This window comes from Mus caroli, unplaced genomic scaffold (genome assembly GCF_978045245.1).
Source record: "Mus caroli unplaced genomic scaffold, Mus_caroli_1 scaffold_1, whole genome shotgun sequence".
Lineage (NCBI taxonomy): Eukaryota > Metazoa > Chordata > Mammalia > Rodentia > Muridae > Mus > Mus caroli.
Window position 1 is genome coordinate 87536510 of NW_028227256.1, and position 16881 is coordinate 87553390.

General features: G+C 50.2%; 1 protein-coding gene across 31 annotated transcripts in view; it reads left to right on the plus strand.

The window, feature by feature from the left end:
- Positions 1–16881, plus strand: part of Lrrfip1 (LRR binding FLII interacting protein 1) — a 129366-nt gene that overhangs the window by 49539 nt on the left and 62946 nt on the right. For 8 of the 31 annotated variants that reach the window (XM_021157842.3, XM_085839496.1, XM_021157866.3 and 5 more), the window contains exon 1: positions 4232–4512. The exons of the other annotated variants lie outside the window; for them this stretch is intronic. In XM_021157842.3, the coding sequence (XP_021013501.1) occupies positions 4447–4512 (66 nt within the window). In that variant the 5' untranslated portion in view covers positions 4232–4446. Of the gene's footprint in view, positions 1–4231; positions 4513–16881 lie in introns of those variants that run through there. 31 annotated transcript variants of the gene reach the window in all.

Here is a 16881-nt window from a genome sequence, read left to right on the forward strand (position 1 = left end):
GTCTAAGGATCCAAACAAAGCAAGAACATATATGTAAACCCGTTGTGTGTGCAAGCCATTGGAGGTGTTTGCTCTTTGCCCATTGTCGATGGGGCTGGTGATTCATGTCTGCGAAAAATAAGCACCGGGGTTGTGATGGTGAGAAATTATTTTAAGTTGGTTACCTGATTAATGGGAGCAGAGAGCCACCGTGCCTTGCCTTTGCCTCTTTCTGTGGTCACCCTGCAGCCCAAACCACAGAGGAAGACAAAGCTAGGGAGCCTAGCAACAGATGCCAGGGAGACAGAGTAAACGGGGCTTGGGTGGGGCCCCAGTCTGGCTCACTCTGTGGCTGAGCTGTGATCCTTATGGCCGACCAACAATGCAGGCCATTGTTTTTACCATTTGTTCTGTTCTCAGGAGTTCTTTATTAGGTTCCTGGACATGATCTTGTGCACCTGAGAACTCACGTTGAGACTCCAGACATTTATTTTTCTCTGAGATCACAGAGGACACACCCACACCATACACACAGACACATACCAATCCCCCCACATACACGACACACACATACCACACACATACACCACACACAGATACAACATACACACCCACACAATACACTCATATGTACATCACTTCGTACATACATGCCATGTACACATATACCACACACATACATACCACACACACACACCAGTCACACATGCATACACCATACACATATCACATACATGCATACCTCATACACACACAACACACAAACAAACACAACATGTATATATACAACACACATATAACACACACATATACACATACCCACACATACACCATAAGCATGCTAGGGACATATCTTTCCTAAAACCTACTGTGTGCTCACAGAAAGAGATACAGGGCCTAATCCCAGCACTCCAGAGGCAGAGGCAGGCAGATTTCTGAGTTCAAGGCCAGCCTGGTCTACAAAGTGAGTTCCAGGACAGCCAGGGCTATATGGAGAAACCTTGTCTCGAAAAACAAAAACAAACAAACAAACAAACAAAGAGATACAGGGCTTAAATAGTATCACCAAGACAAATTTGTGAGCTCACAGGTCGGTCAGGGCCTGGCCATATGGAAGGGGCTGCAAATGCAAAGCCAGCTTATTAGAAATGGCTGCCTATTGGCCATGTTTACCAAAAGGAGACAACTGAGCTGCATCATCGACCTCAGCTTTTTTATATGAAGACCCTGGGCCCTACAGGGCATGGAGGCACACTCTTGTAATCCCAGCAGTCTAGAAATGGAAACAGGAGAGTCCAGAGTTCAAGGACAGCATTGGCTACATGACACCATCTGAACAGAGGAAAGACAAAGACCTTTGATACCCTCAAGATGTCAGTCCAGTGGGTGAGGCTCCCCTTGCACTTTCAAAGGTGTCCTGGGGCCTCTTGTCTGATGTTTCCTGTGCTTAGGTGGCTTGAGTTTTTCCAAGCAGAGGCTTTCCTATTGCTCTGCCAAGGCACCATTAGAGTTCTGTTGAGGTGAACATTTATGTAGACGCCCATTCTACCGGGTGTCAATTTTCATACCTTCCCACATTCCAGAAGTTTGTAGAGTCCCTTCACACTCATAGCCCTTGCTGTGCCTTGCAAAACATTAAAGAGGCTGATGTTGGAGTGGGAGGCTGTCAAAGAGGGGCATCAGAGAGGGATTGGCATAAGAATTAATGAAAGGCAGTTTGGGGTCTTTACCCTTTGTCAGAACATAGGTTGATTCATTTACTTTTTATTTAGTTTTAAGACAGGGTCAAACTCTGCAGCCCTGTCTGTTTTGGAACTTTATCTGAATACCAGGATGGCCGAGAACTCAGAGAGATGCCTGCCGCTGCCTCCCTAGAACTGGGTGGGATTTTTTTGTTTGTTTGTTTTTGGAGACAGTGTTTCAGGTAGTCAAGGCTGGCTTCAAACTTGGTGTAAAAGCCAAGGTTGGCTTTCAATTCTCAATCCTCCTGCTTCCACTCTCCAAGTAGATTACATGCAAGTGTAACCAGGCCATAGCATTTAGATTTAAATGGCACTGCCAAGGGTCGATAGGAAACATACAGATTTCCAGATTTCTGGAGCTGGGAACCGCCCACATCTGTCACCAAACTGGACAGACTGGGTTCACCTGAGTCAAAATGTGGCACCTGAGAGAGCAGGCAGTTAGGGTGCCAGCTGCCATAACATGTTGCCATTCTGTGGAATCGCAAATCTTTTGTTTTTATCACTATTCTATGGCTGGCGGTGTATCCCAACCCTTGAGGCTAGGAATCTCACTGTCCTGCTCCTTCCACTCCGCCACCCCCCCCCTCCCGGGGTCGGAGGAGTGAGGGGAGAAATTTTCCTTTGCTCTGGCTCAGCCCAGTTCCAGTTCTCAGCCATTTCAGTTTTATGGCCCTGCTTCCTTCTTTCTGTGCGAGAGGAGGCAGCAATGAGTGGGCTGGAAGATTGGAAGGGCCGCTAGGACAGTATAGGGTGATGTTCTTTCCTAGACACCAGGCATAGACAGAGCTTGTTTATGAGCTTGCTAGAAGCCAATGGATACCATGGTTCTGGGGATATGCTCTGCAAATTAATAACAAATCTCTTCAGGCATTGTCTGGGGCATGCAGAGCAAAGCAAGCTGGCCCCCGGGCTGCTGTGGTGGGGAAGTCCCAGGGTTCCACATGGCCAGAGGCTTAGATTCTCCCTATCTAGGTCAGAATACAGTAACCCGACTCTCTCAGGCTGTGTTATTAACTGGATTCCACTCTCACCTGTAAAGTTAGTCCTAGTAAAACTACTTAGACCCCCATAGAAATTCCACAGCCCTTACCGTTACAGTGTTATCCAAAACTATTCTCTCTGATTGATTGAGCTTTGTTTGTAAACCGTAATGCTGAAACCAACTGCTGGGAGCAGGTCTTCTCCTTCCCAGGAGGTTTTCCTCATCTGAAACACTTCACCAAAGCTTGGTACCCATTTTCTTTCAGCCTGCATAGTACTCCTCAAACTAGGCCCCCTTCATCCCTTTGGGCCAGGCCCTCCTGCCCCACAGAACTCGCCTTTCTGTGTCTACTCTCTGGCCTACCCAGTCCTTCGAAGCACTACCCAGAGACCTAGTGCCAGAATGCTGCTGCCCCACATGTGCATAAGCCAGCGCACACTGGTTCCTTGTTACCAAAAAAGTGTGTCAGCCGGGCTCAGATGTGACTGGCTTCTCCAGAATCTTTCTGAAGTCGCCAGACAGAGAAACAAGGCAGGGGGCCCTCTGATTTTCCTTTTGAGCCAGAAGAAGGCTCTTCTAGGGCGGAGAAAACAGGTCACCCAGGTCTGTAGCACAGGCCATGTGCTCCTGTCCATAGCGCACAACACTGGAACCGTCTGGTTGCTTGCCCGCTTGGCTTTAACTTTAAATCAGGGGTCCTCCTGCTCAGTGGACGTGGAAGGCGCGTGCTGCGAGTCAGGTCACTGTCCAGCGTGGAGACTAGGTCCTCGACGCTCCCTATCGGATCGCAGCTGTCACCTCGGCTTGATGCTCGCTCCTGTCCAGCGTGGTCATGGGCGGTAGCTTTGTGGTCCCCAAAGCCGCGCCGGCCCGGAAGACAGTAGTGACGGGCGCAGCTGCGCTCTGGCAGAGGCTCATGCGGTGTGGTTCCAGCTAAAGCCACGCGTGTCCTAACCGAAGGCGTGCCTCCCTAGGCCTGGGCTGGTCTCCCGCGCTGACTCAGCTGGGGACGGCCAGGGCGTGGCCAAGGGTGGGGTCCCCAGGGTCTTTCCCTCAGTCTTTCCGGTGTCTGCCGCAGGGACTGGGTGGTGATTGATGGCACAGCAGCTTGCTGGCCAGGAGCGGTCTGGAGGGGAGGGAGGCGGTTCCGGAGGCTCTGAGGCGGTGCAAGAGGAGGAGCGTGGGTGGGGCCACGGAGGAGGAGCTGGGGTCCCGGGTAGGCGGGCCCGAGTGGACCTCATGGTAGGAGTGCTTTGGCTGAAAGTGCCATCGTGGGTGAAGCCGACGACTAAAGTGGCAGAATGTGGCTGCGAGGAAGGAAAGTTGGAAGCAGAGGGACACAGGCTGGGTGGAACCATAGAGGAAGGGGTACAACCCCCTGGAAAGAGCGCGGGAAAGGGGCTGGGAAGGAAGGAGAGGCGGGCATAGTGTGGGTGGGGCGTGGGGAGAGGCTGGGCGGGGCTGGGGCGGAGTATGCCCCCGGCTCCTCTCTTGCCACCCCCGCCCCCGGCCGGGAGCCACCTGCGCCCCGCCCCGCCGGCCGCACCCCAGCTAGGGAACCTCGGAGTTGGGCGTCTGAGCTTCGTGTGCGCCCAGGGGATCGTTGAAAGTTCTGCTTCTGCCTGGTCGGCTTTCCTGGATCTCAGAATGTGGCCTCACTGAGAACCCTCTGCCTGTGGACTAGGGAGCGGGTCTTCCACGCGAACTCTTGGGTGGGAAGTTGGTCTGCACTTCGGCAACATGACCAGCCCAGAGGGCGCGCAAAACAAGGAAATCGACTGTCTGAGTCCAGAGGCGCAAAAACTGGTAAGAGGGAGACATGATTCAGACCTGTGCCTGCCAGCAACCGCAGCCTGGGTCCCTCCGTTGGCTCAAAGGTCAAGGGCAGTGGCCCCTTCAGCTACCGTGGTGCTGCTGGAGTAGAGGCGAGTGGGCTTGGGCCACTCGAAAATCCTGATATAGGGCAGCTCCTGCCTACCATCAGGTGGTTGGCTGAGTGTAAGGTGTCCGTAGGCGGAGCTCTGAAAAGTACATTTTATGCTCCAATGTTCCTCTCAAGGACGAAAAGGAGAGTGGGCTCTCCCTCCGCCCCTAGTGATGGTCTTTAGGCAGGCTTTGCCCAGCTGGCTGGCTCTGGCCAGGACCCAACCGAGGTCTGAGATCTGAGGGTGGTGTAGAGTTTCACAGGGAACTGCTGGTTTGGTGTTTTACCGAGTACAGCACCTGGGTCCTCATCCAGCCGCACCACCTTGCCTTGAGTGGCTTGGAGGGTTTACAGGTTCTTGATCTCAGGAGCACCTCCCTCTAGGATCCAGGGCTCCAGAGCCACTTTGGCGGGTGCTAGGAGCCTCTTGTGTCTGGGCAAGGTGCTTACGCATGTTTCACTTCCCGAACTTGTGTCGGGACAGTGGATGAGGACGGTGATTGAAAATTGGGCACCGGGGAGTTGGGGGATATTTGGTTGTTACACCCTGTGTAGTTTATAGTTTTGGGGTCTGGGAGTTCAGGCAGGATCCATAACCCAAACTAGCCTTGATCTCAGGATTCTCATATCTCAACCCTTCCACTATTGGGCTTACAAGCCTGCATCCCCCCCCCCACCTTATCCATGGCTGTGGTTGCTTATTAGTGGGAATATTTCAAAGTAAATTGTACTCTGTGAAACCATGTATTTTATGGAGTTAATACCAGAGAGAGAGGGAGACCCAAGGTTCCCATTTTAGCAGGCTTTTGTGAGACCTTGATAAAAACGTGAGCCTCAGTCACTCATTCTCCAGGTAGGAGTTAATCCTGTAGTTGGTCTTTAAGGAAGACTAGTTGAGGTAAGGCTGCTCTGACTGGGGGAGCTTCCTCCAAGTGCTAGGAAGGCTAAGTAAACTTTTATTCCAATGACAGACTTGTAAAATGTCAGTTCCTTGCTGAGAATTGCTGGGCTTTTTTCCCCTGTCTGTTTTAAAATGTTTATTCTATGTCCCTACTTAAACTTTGGCAGTCAAGGAGGCTTTTGGAGCTGTAACCTGTAGGCCTAGGGAGGGAACCTGCAGGGCCACTTTGGAGCCCTCTTAAGGGAGGCTCAGGGAGGAGAGAAAGCTTCTGAGACAGGAGTGTTCAGAACAGAGGCCCAGGCAGACCATAGAAGGCAAGCAGCAGGAGGAAGTCAGCCCTGGGCTGGTTCTAGCGGACAGGAACCAAGTGCCTGCATCCTGGGCAAAGGAAGGAGAAACACCAAACCCTGAGAACAGGGATATAAAGAAGATGAGGAGGGGCCCAAGAGGTGGGAATCCACTTCCAACTCCAAGATACCAGCCACAGGTCCCCCTACTCAACATTTGGAGCCTGCCTGGGATCCAGGCAAGATACTGTAGCCCAGCAGTAAGAGGATGGAAGCAGTGTTCATTCAGCCTAGCGCTCATCGGGCTAATCAGTCCTCTTCCAGAATCCAGGAAGCACAGAGTGCTGAATAGTTTGTGAGTGTTTACATGTAAGGCTATGGCCGAATTCATCTAGCAATGAGCCCTGCCCTGCCCCAGATGAGCTTATTTTTAGTCTTTCCTTCTCTCTCTCTTAATGTAATATAACCTTCACACACTGCTCTGTAGCCCTCTCTGTGCATCTGATGGAGGCCCGATACCTAACAAAAAGATGGTCTAAAATCTAACAACGCTGGATTCTTGAACGCTTTTAGTTCCAGAAGATTCTAGAAGGAAATTATGAATCTTTAAGAGGTTTACAAAACAGTAGCAAAAGTTTGTTAAAAGAACACAGAAAAAGAAACACAGTGTGGCCCCTGTTTATGAGGCTAATGGCCTTCTGGGCAGGAAGTGTCCAGGGCATGACAATGGCCGGTGTGTTAGAAGGGGGGCCACCCAGCTGCCGTGGACCCTGGGTTGAGCATGTTGCTGGAGGCCAGCAGAGGTGGTTACAGAATGGCTTTTGTGTTCTTCAGTAAGTGGCCCTGGCTTGTAGGAGCAGGGGCGTCTCTAGTGGATGAGGGCCGGGTTGAATAGTTGTGAGAGGACCATGAGGGTAAGAGGAAACAGACAGACAGCTTGGTCTCCTCAGTCTAAGACAATGGGCAAGACTGGAGCAGAGTGTGATGGTGCAGGGCTGGACACCTGCAACCCTGGCCCTCAGAGGCTGCTCTGAAGGAACTCCAGTTCTAGGCTAGCCTGGACTATCTAGCAAGAGCCTGCTTCAAAACAAACATACAGGGGTTGAGAATATAATTCAGAGCTGGAGTGTTTACCTAACACTGTGTTCAAGGCCTCAGCATCACAAAGGAAAAAGGAGGGCTCTGAGAAAGCAGAATTGAAGGGGTGCTAAGCAGGTCTGCTGGTGAGAAGTCTCAGAGGCTCAGCATCCACAGAGGAAACTGGCGTTCAGTTTGTTTGTGTTTGTTTAATCTTACATGTATGGGTGTTATGGCTGCATGGTTGTCTGTGCCCAACTTGCCTTCCTGATCCAAGTGAAGACCAGAAGAGGGCTTCAGATCCCTTGATGTTATACACTGCAAGCTGTGTAGGTGCTGGGAATTGAATCCCTGTCCTTGGGAAAGGCAGCCAGTGGTAACTAAGCCATGTCTCCAGCCCCAAAGTGGCATTTCTTCAACTTCCGGAACTTCTCTGAGTCACTCGGGTTGTGTCACCTCTGGTCTCTTTCCACACACTGATGAGCACCTACCCTGAAAGAGGCTGGCCAGTCCATACCAGGGCCAGGATGCAGATAGAGGGGTAAAAGTTAGCCCTGTCTGTCATGCTCACACATGGCTGAATGCAGGCAGGCTGTGACCGTAGCCCTGCACAGAGCATGAACTTACTATAACTCAGTCACAGGGCTTTGTAAGTGACCTTGTGTCACAGTGGAGCCCCTCTCACAGGATCCTGTACCCCACACAATCCGAAGGTCCTGAAACCTGGAGTATGGACTGACATTTTAAATGTGTTGTTTCTCCATGTAAAGATAAAAATAGTGAGCTCTTTCCTTTTGAGTTGTAGGTCTGAGGCCATTTGCCTCATTTTTCTAGCCTGACTAGAAAACTGTGTCATTGACCCAAACATGTTTGCACTCTTCCTCCCAACCCCTCCCCTCCCCCCCCTCTCACTCTGTGTCTCAGTCTCTCTGTTGTCTCTGTTTCTCTCACACATACTCTTTGCTTTGTCTGTCTGTGTCTCTCTTTGTGTGTCTCTGTTTCTCTGTGTGTCTGTGTCTGTCTCTGTTTCTCTTTGACTCTCTGTGTCTCTCTGACTCTGTTTCTTGCTCATATGTCAAACAATCGCTTCACCTAAACGGCCCCAGCCCCAGATCCTCAGCTCTGTTGATTTCGGCTGCCTCGTTGGCCTAAGTGATTAAAGATCACAAATTGCTGACAGCATCTCGGATTCTTCCTTTATGGAGCCTTTGCTTCCTGTCACTGCTCCTGCTTCCCATCTTGTCATTTTGGGTCCAAAGGCACCTCTCAGCCACTGCTGCCAACCGATGGAGGTTGACTTTGAGAGACTTGTACTTGAGACTGAATTCATGGGCCTCCTGGCTGGGGAAGCACAGAGATCTGAAAGCCCCGAGATCAGTCACCGGCTCCCACAGTACTGGCCAGGGCACAGGTCAGCTCCCCGTCATTGCTGGGAACTGGACTTATCCCAGTCCAGAGGTCACAGCTACCAGGCTCTTCCAATATCAGCTCCTGAGCTCAAACCTCTCAGTACAGGAGACCAGAAAATGCAGCAGCAAAGACCTTGAGCTAAAGATGGAAACAAGTGTCTTTTCAAGTAGTATCATCCTTTGGTGACAATGGAGTCTGAATTTCCCTTTTTCTCTAGGTTAGTTTCTGTTCAGTCTTAACAGCGGTTACATAGCGGAAGTCTCCTTTGACTCGAGGTTCAGCCCCCACCTACCCCGGTGAGAGCAGGAAACTGAGTTATTTCTGGTGGCCATTTCTTAGTGCAGCTGATTGATGTTGAACCTGCTTAGAGTGAGATACTTGCTCTCAAGCAGAAGCAAGCGCGTCAGGCCTTGGTACCACATTGGCTCCTCAAAAGGTAATGCTCAGAGCGGAACAGCTTATCCCAGAAAAATCAGCCTCAGTGAGTCAGCACTGAAGCCTTTTGTGACCCGTTACTCAGATGCCAGAATTCCCAAAATTCCACTCAATTTAAAGGATTAACCGTAGAGCTCAGAGCCCTGTTCATCAGCTGTGGGAAAGGGAGGGCTTTATTACCTGACTGCCTTTACCAGGGGCCAGCAGTTCTGGCTTGTGTTTTACAGAAGTTAGCTTACCTTTATAGGATGGGCTTACTGGACTTATTGCAATAGTAGCTATATAGTTGAGTGGATTTACATCTGTCTCTCAGATTGAACCCAACATTAGTGTGACTACACCCAAGAAGTAACTCAGAATTGCCAGGTGATTGCTGACCACTGCAGTAGTCACTTGCCCCAGGAGCAAATTCCACAACAGCTGATAAAGGCAGAGACAACACAAAAACAATTAAACTCTCTCCTTGCCGGTGTGCATTCCGTGGTTGGTTTATTTCCCTTAAATCTAAAGTATGGCCACTTTGTAATAAAGAAGCAACGCAGCTGGGCTGTGCTGTCACATGCTTTTGATCGCAGCACTTGGGAGGCAGAAGCAGGTGGATCTCTAGGAATTCAAGGTCAGCCTGGTCTACAGTCTTGAGTTCCCAGACAGCCAAGGCTACAGAGGGAAACCCTGTGTCGGAAAAGCCGTAAAAGAAGGAATTCACCTTAAGTCATGGGAGGAGAGTTTACTTTTAATGGAGACTTGCTTGTCTAGTGGAAATATTTTTCAAAATAGCAGTTCTTTTTATTGTTTTAACGAGTATTTTTTAAAAGCATTTTTACTATTTAATTATGTGTATATGTATGTGTGGGTATAAGCATTGTGTGTGCGAGTGCAGGATGCCAGGAGACATCAGGTCTTTTGGAGCTGTAGTTACAGGTGTCTGTGAGGGTCTCTTCACCCTCTCAGCCTAATGTGGGGACTGGATCCAAACTCTAGTCCTCTGTGACTTTTTTGGCCAGGCTGGGGGTGGATCATACCTTTAATCCCAGCACTTGGGAGGCAGAAGCAGATAGATCTTTGTGAGTTTGAGGCCAGCCTGGTCTGCAGATGGAGTTCCAGGACAGCCAGGGCTACACAGAGAAACCCTGTCTCAGGAAAACAAACAAACAACAATGTGTGTGTGTATGTGTGTGTGTGTGTGTATATATATGTGTGTGTGTGTGATATTTTTATTATTTCACTGGAGGGGGATGGAGATGTGTGCTACAGCATATGTACAGAGGCCAGAGGACAACTGTGTAAACTACCCCCATCACATGGGTCCAGAGACCAACCTCAGACCACCAGGCTTTCATGCTAAGTACCTTTATCCACAGAGCCATCCTGGTGATCCACCATTTTTATTTTATTTTATTTTATTTTATTTTACTTTTTAGGACACAGGTTTGTACTATGTGGGCCTGACGTTCTTCATAGTTGTGATCCTCCTGTTTCACTTCCTGAGTGCTGGGATCGTATTGCAGATAAAGGCCATCATATTAGGTCCACAACATCAGTTCAGATCCGTGTGTGTGTGTGTGTGTGTGTGAGAGAGAGAGAGAGAGAGAGAGAGAGAGAGAGAGATTGATTGATCACCCTTTACAGGAATGCACAGGTAGATGCAGCTTTAGAAATTACTGAGAATTTTCCTAGAGGAAGAAGGCTGAGTGGGTGCGAGGTGGAGGTGGAGTGCACCTTTCCGTTGTGTAACCTCCCCAGGGCCACTATGTGTCTCTTGCACTGCTGAACTTCGTGTGAACTGCCTTCGTGTGTCTCTCCCTCCATCAGTAGCTGTCATAGAAGACACTCCATAAGTCGTAAAAGTAGCTAAATTTACTAGGCCCCCTGCTGAATCAGCCTGGTGGAGTGTCAGCCATTACTACATAGGAGTAGACCGTTAGCTATCTCCAATTTACAGATAAGGAGCAAATGGGGACTGAGGAAGTCAGGAGGCTTGCTGAGCCCCATCCGACAGGGGGTGGAGGAGTCAGACCCCTGGTCAGCTGGCTTGAAACTAGTGCTGACTGTGGCACCACTGTATACAGCCTGCTTCAGGCTAGCCTGGCAGGGAGCAGACATGTCACCATTTGCCTCCACTGCAGTTGCTGTCACCACTGACATCAGCTTCTCTCAGCTGTGGGGTTCCATCACTCAGGTACACCCACTCCTGTGTTTGCTTGCTTTTATTTTTTTTAATTTAATTAATTTATTGTTTTACTTATTCACTTTATATCCCCGCTCACTGCCCGCCCCAGTCACCCCTCCCAAACACAATCCTTCCTCCTCCCCGCTCCCCTTCTTCTCTGTGTGGGTGACCCCCCACCCCCACACACTCCTTTTTTGACACCAGGTCTCATATAGCTGACAAGATTTCCTGATCCTCCCACTTCTGGCCCCGGAGTGTTGGGATTACAGGCATGTGATACCACACCCAGGTTATTACCCTTTTCTGTGTCTGGTAATTTTCACAAGGGAGGCTGTTGACTGGACTCTATTTTTCTAACTAAGACAGAGAATAGTGGAAGTGGAAGATTGGTAGGAGCCTCTATTTTGCTTTTTTTTTTTAAGTTATGCTGACATATTAGATGTTACTTGTGAATCTGTTTTATGGGATTGAATGTCAGGCCCTGGTAATGCTGAGGTACACTCCAAGTCCCTGTCAGGCAGGCATCATAGTGAGTGAGGCTTTATCTGGTAGATCATGGCATCTCTCCTCCTCCAACCCAGATTGACAGATTCATTGCATTAGAATGAGGCTTCTTCCATAGCTGTTCCCAGGAATGTGGATCAAATACGAGAAAGGGTGTGCTGTGAGAATTCCCTGCCTAAGGAGATCTAACGAGGTCTTCCCACTCTTCCCAAGGTCCCGTCGATAAATCAAAGTACCATTTCACTACAGTTCAACCTTGAGAACCAAAGAATTTATTTAGCTTACATATAGAGATCATGGGTGAAGGAATATGGCTGACTAGAAGGCAGCTGCCCTAGAAGGACCTTACTCAGCATGAATGATGGCTTCCCTAAAGCCACATAGATGGGAGCCCCTTTAGATTAACCTCCTCTAGCCTATATATTTCCTATATATTCTAGCACCTTCTGAGACTCCCACAGCCATGAGCAATTAGGGACAGAATTTCATATGCATGGCTGGGAGGAGAGGCAGAGATCTCCAGTGACTTTCCACCCCCTTCCCATTAAGGAGTGTCAACACTCAGCTCCATCCTGCCTGCAGGCCCAGCTTACTTGACGAAGGCAGCAGCTGTTTTGCTTGGTGGACAGTAGTCTGCCACAAGTTGTCACAAGCTGTTCTGTGTCTGGGGTCTGCACTTTTCAGGCTTATTCTTAGAAAGAACAGTGTCAACAGTTGGTGAAACCTTAGGAGTGGGTTTCAGGGAACAGTCTAGAATGGAACAGAGAGAGGTGAGGGTCTGCCTGGAGAGAACCCCTAAATTAAGAGGAAGCAGCTCTCTTTGGTCGACCCTGCAAGTCCTAAGTCATGGCTTTGCTGCTGCCAGTGTGGTATGTATTGTATCCAACCCCCTTGGTGCCAAACATGACCTAGGATGTCATGTTTGTTAGGTAAGCATTCGGGTCCTCAAGAAGCCCATTTCTCTTAGAAATGGTGTCGCCTGGTTCTTACTTCTGGAAAAGAGAACATGTCCGCAACTGAATTACCAAGCTTTGTCCCAGAACTGTGGTAGAACTCACACTCCAGGCCAGGACTGCAGACACCCTCTCTACCTCTACTCAGGAACTCTTCTCCCATGAGAATATTTGACTCAGTCTTGGGCACCTCTGGGTCTGCCTACTGGGTGCCCTCAAGCACAGAGCAGCGTAATACCTCATTGGATCTGTAGGCCTAGCTAGGAGCTAAAGTAACTGATTTTTCATTAAAGGATCATTTTAGAGCCTTCAATTCACCTTAGTTCTTTTTGATCGTGTTTTTAAAGACATTCTGCAGAGGAGGTTGAGCTTTGGCCCTTAGTTCTATGCCCTTCGTCCCTTCCAGTGCACTGAGGAACCAGCTGGGATCCCACGAATCTTGTGGCCAGAGCTTAGAGTTCTATGAGGGCAGGTATGTTAGTATAGCTGAGGGCCATCAGAAGGCTGTGCTCAGGGACACGGCAAAATGCTTTATAGCTCAAGCACAAGGACCTGAGTTTGGAGTCTCCCTGTGGCTTGCTGGCTAGCTAGTCTGGTCAAACTCATGAGCTTTAGGCTCAGTGAAAGACCCTATATCAAAAAATGGAGAGTGATTGGTGTCCTCACTCACAGTTACAGCTGTTACTTGCTCCTGGGGACCCCATGGGGGAGATAGGTTTTGGAAAGAAGACCATGTCTTTAAAGAATGGGATGAGACACATATGGGACATGGGCAGTCAGTCCCTGGAACAGGCCGGCCTTGGCCACCGTTGCAGAGGTGCCCAGCTAATGCCTGCCCTTTCCTGTTCCACAACAAGCACTCACTTGGCTGCACTCAATGGCAGACTGTTTTTAGAGGCTGCCGAATATAAGCTGTGGGGGTTTCCTTAGAAACAAAAGTCAGTAGCTGCTGCTGCTTCCTGTAACCAAGGCAACTCAGGAAAGGGATTCTGTCACTCTGCAACCTCCACCCCGGTCTGGAAACCACCATGGGTTTGTCAGCCACGCTAACGTGGGTGTGGGTGGGTGCACACCAGGGTTCCCAAGTTCCCATGGAAGAAGGCTTTTGTTCCTTCTCTCAGGGATGGAGCACACACCAGGACAGAGGCTCCTGCCTGATTCAAAACCAAGCCAGCGATTTTGGGGGTGCCACCCTGGGCACTTCAGCTCCATGACATTCCCATTGTGTTCACACGAGTGACCTTCCACTGCATCCCTAGAACTTTTCTGAAATGGCTGTAGATTATAGTTAATGTCATGATGCAGTATGCCCAGGTGAAAATGCTATCAATTCTACTCAACTCTAAAGCCTGGGTGTTTCAATGAATACATCCTTAGCACAGACACTTCCTCCCAGTACTGGCATCTTTACATCTAAGTTGACCCATGGGGCACCATTTCCATAGGAGACAGACCAAGGAGGTGCCGGTGTCTCTGGGGCCCCTTGTCTGTCTATCTGTGACCCAGAGGTCTCTCTGTCAAGCTCCCCTGGAGTTGCTGCATCCTGCCACCAGTTCCGCTGCAGGACTGAGCTGCCTGTGGGCCGTGTGCAGGGAGTCTGCCTGTGGACAGAGGGGTGGGAGCTGGTTTTGCCGGCCCTAAGGCTTCCTCAGTCTGTTGGAGGAAGTGATCTGAGACCAAAACTGTCTCAACCCCCTTTCTCAAGAACTTACTCAGAGCTGTGACACTTGCATGTAAATTCTTCTCTGTAGACTCTGTAGGACCCCTGGTGTCAGTACCACATCCAGAGGGGAAGAGGGTCTGGCATGCATATTTTTCTTATTAGGCCTGAGTCTCAGGAAAGTCCCCAAGGCCCAGGGCTGGCATGAACTGAGCCTGGGTGCTAGAGGACTCCCTGAGGGTGAGGGGTGGACCTCCTGCAGACCTACCTTAGCTGAGCACACTGCACAAATCATATGTCTAGTCTTTCATGGCCAGACGAGCTTCCGTCAGGAGCCTCAGGAATACTTATGTGGGGTAGCGAGGTTGCTCAGTGACACCCACAGTGCATACTTTACCTATTGTCAAGATGTGCCACTGACTTCTTACACAGGTCTCTGAAGCTTCCTCTGCCAGCCTGTCCCTGGGGCTGCCACATATCCAACTATATAGCCCATCAAAGGCATTCCACTGGGCATGATGCCTCCAGCTAGCCAGTGAACGGGACATTTGGCCAAGGGAGCCTGCAGCAAGCCAGAGGGCTGGTGTTAGGGGCAGTAGGTGGAAGACCTGAGGCCTTGGGTCAGACTTGTGCTTCTCTGGGGCTCTCCTTGCCATTCTTCTTACCCAGGGTACATGATGTGTCCTTGGTTGTGTGTGTCTCCTCCATGATGGGTGCGTCCCTGGATTGTGTGTGTCACCGGGGTGGATGTGTTCCTGGATTGTCTGTCTCACCCAGGTAGGCGTGCCCTTGGATTTGAATCTGGTTTATGGGGTGTCAAGAGGAGTCTGGAGCCAGATCAGCTTTGTGGAATTGTTTAGGCAGCTTTGGTGATCTATGGGACCTTTCTGGCTGTCCCCACCCTCAGGAGTGCCTCAATTTAAAAGCCCAGCCTATAAAAGCTGTTTATAGGATCCCAGGCCTGGGCCCACAGCTGCTAGGGGAGTGCCAGCCACAGGCCCATAGAAGGGGAGAGGAAACTCACATTCTAAACCAGTAGCTTTGGGAGTTCCCAAGAAGCTAGCCAGCCTGTGGCTTGTCACAGGAGACTGGGCCTGTCACCTCTTACCTCTGCCCTGCCCATGAACCAAGATGTAGAGCCATGATGGGCTTATATATGGACAGTTTGTTTCTAGAGCAACCAACAGAACCATATGCACTTTTCAGCAACCAGTGAACATGGCTTTGGGGTTTGGTTCCTTCCTTGCCACCACCCTGTCCTTCCTTTTCTACCCTTCTACCTCCTGAAAAGGAAGGGCCTAATATCCCAAGGCCTACATGTACTCCCACAGGGCAAGGTTCCTCTTGCCATTGGGAAAGCACCAGCATTGCAAGGAACTTGTGCAGCCCCGATGGTCTGGGTCTTTGGAGCAGAGGCAGAGGGTCCCTGTTGGTGCTCCTCAGGAGACTCCCTACAGGCTACCGGTAAGGGGAAGGTTGTGCCTTGGAGAGTTTTAAACCTGTCTGTGACCTCATGCTATGGTTTTGTATTCTGGCAAAGCATCTGTCCAGGAAAGCTTTGTGCTACACCCCTGAAGGACCTGCCCAAGGCAGCCGATGACCCGAGAACCACTTGAGGACAGCCCAGGGCTTTGCACTGTGCACAGGGAATGACCCTGGAGGCTGGGTGCCACACGGTGGACCTTGGCTGCTTTGTACTTCAGTTCATTTCACAACTGGGTCACATCCAGCCTTCCCTGGTGACTCCGTAGGGATCATATTCATGACCGTCATCCTCTAGCTCCTGTCTGCATGTTGCCGTTCTTGGCAACGTGGCCGAATAGGAGGAAGTGAGCCACTGAGGCATTGGCTGTTCCTTTCTGGCTTCAAAGCTCATGTGAGCTGCACCGAGTGTAGGTAGGGTTTGTCTCAGGAAGGCATGCCTAGTCACATGTAGAGGGTTTGGATTGGTGTCCGTGTTTGGCTCCTCTGTCTGCTGGTGTTTGATTGGGCAGGTTCCAGAAAACAAGATGACTGCCTTCACTTCCTGTACTGTGTGAGGCTCTGTCTCCCCACAAGTCATGTGAGCACTGTAAGAGATGTGGGTGCCAAAAGTGGAGGAGTTTACAAGGACCCACAGATGTATTGAATTTCAGACTAGTCTTCTGAATCCTGATATCAGGAGCAGCTTGGCACATAATAGGCTTCGTTCGTGTGGCTCCTCTGTCAGCCCATGCCTAGTCTCCTCAAGGCAGCGCTGGTGGCTCTACAGGCTCTAGTACTGATGCCCTCAAGGACAAGGTGCTTGATGGCCAAAGTATACTACAATGAGAATTGTGTCCTAGGGGGAGGTTCTTGTGGCATGTGCACCCCATTTGTTCCAGTGCCAAGAATTAATCCAGGTGGGATGAAGGGCTAGCTGGCCAGGCATCCTGGTATGCATGGGATGTGTATGTGGTACCCAGCGTCCCCAGCTTAGAGGAGGCCAGCAAGGGCAAATGTCATCTCAGAATCGAGGGCATTTGTTGGTATGTAATGACTACCCAGAGACTCACAGCTTTGAGTAGTGTTCATCTGACCTCCTAGCTCTAGGGGTCAGGAATGTGGACCTCAACCTTGCTGTGCTCTGGGTCTAATGGGCTATCATTAACAGCTAGCCAAGCTGGGTCCTCTTGGACCCCAGGATCCTCTTCTGAGCTCATTTGTGCTTCCAGACCCTTCACTTTCTTGGAGGTTATAGGGTAGTGGCCACTGTTCCCACTGGCTGTCACCTGAGAGCTACTCACACGCCTCTCTTTTATATGGCATCCAGATTTCTCAAGACCAGCAAGAGGCTTGCCCTGGCCTTCTCTTAGAGGCCTCATCTAAGCCCACC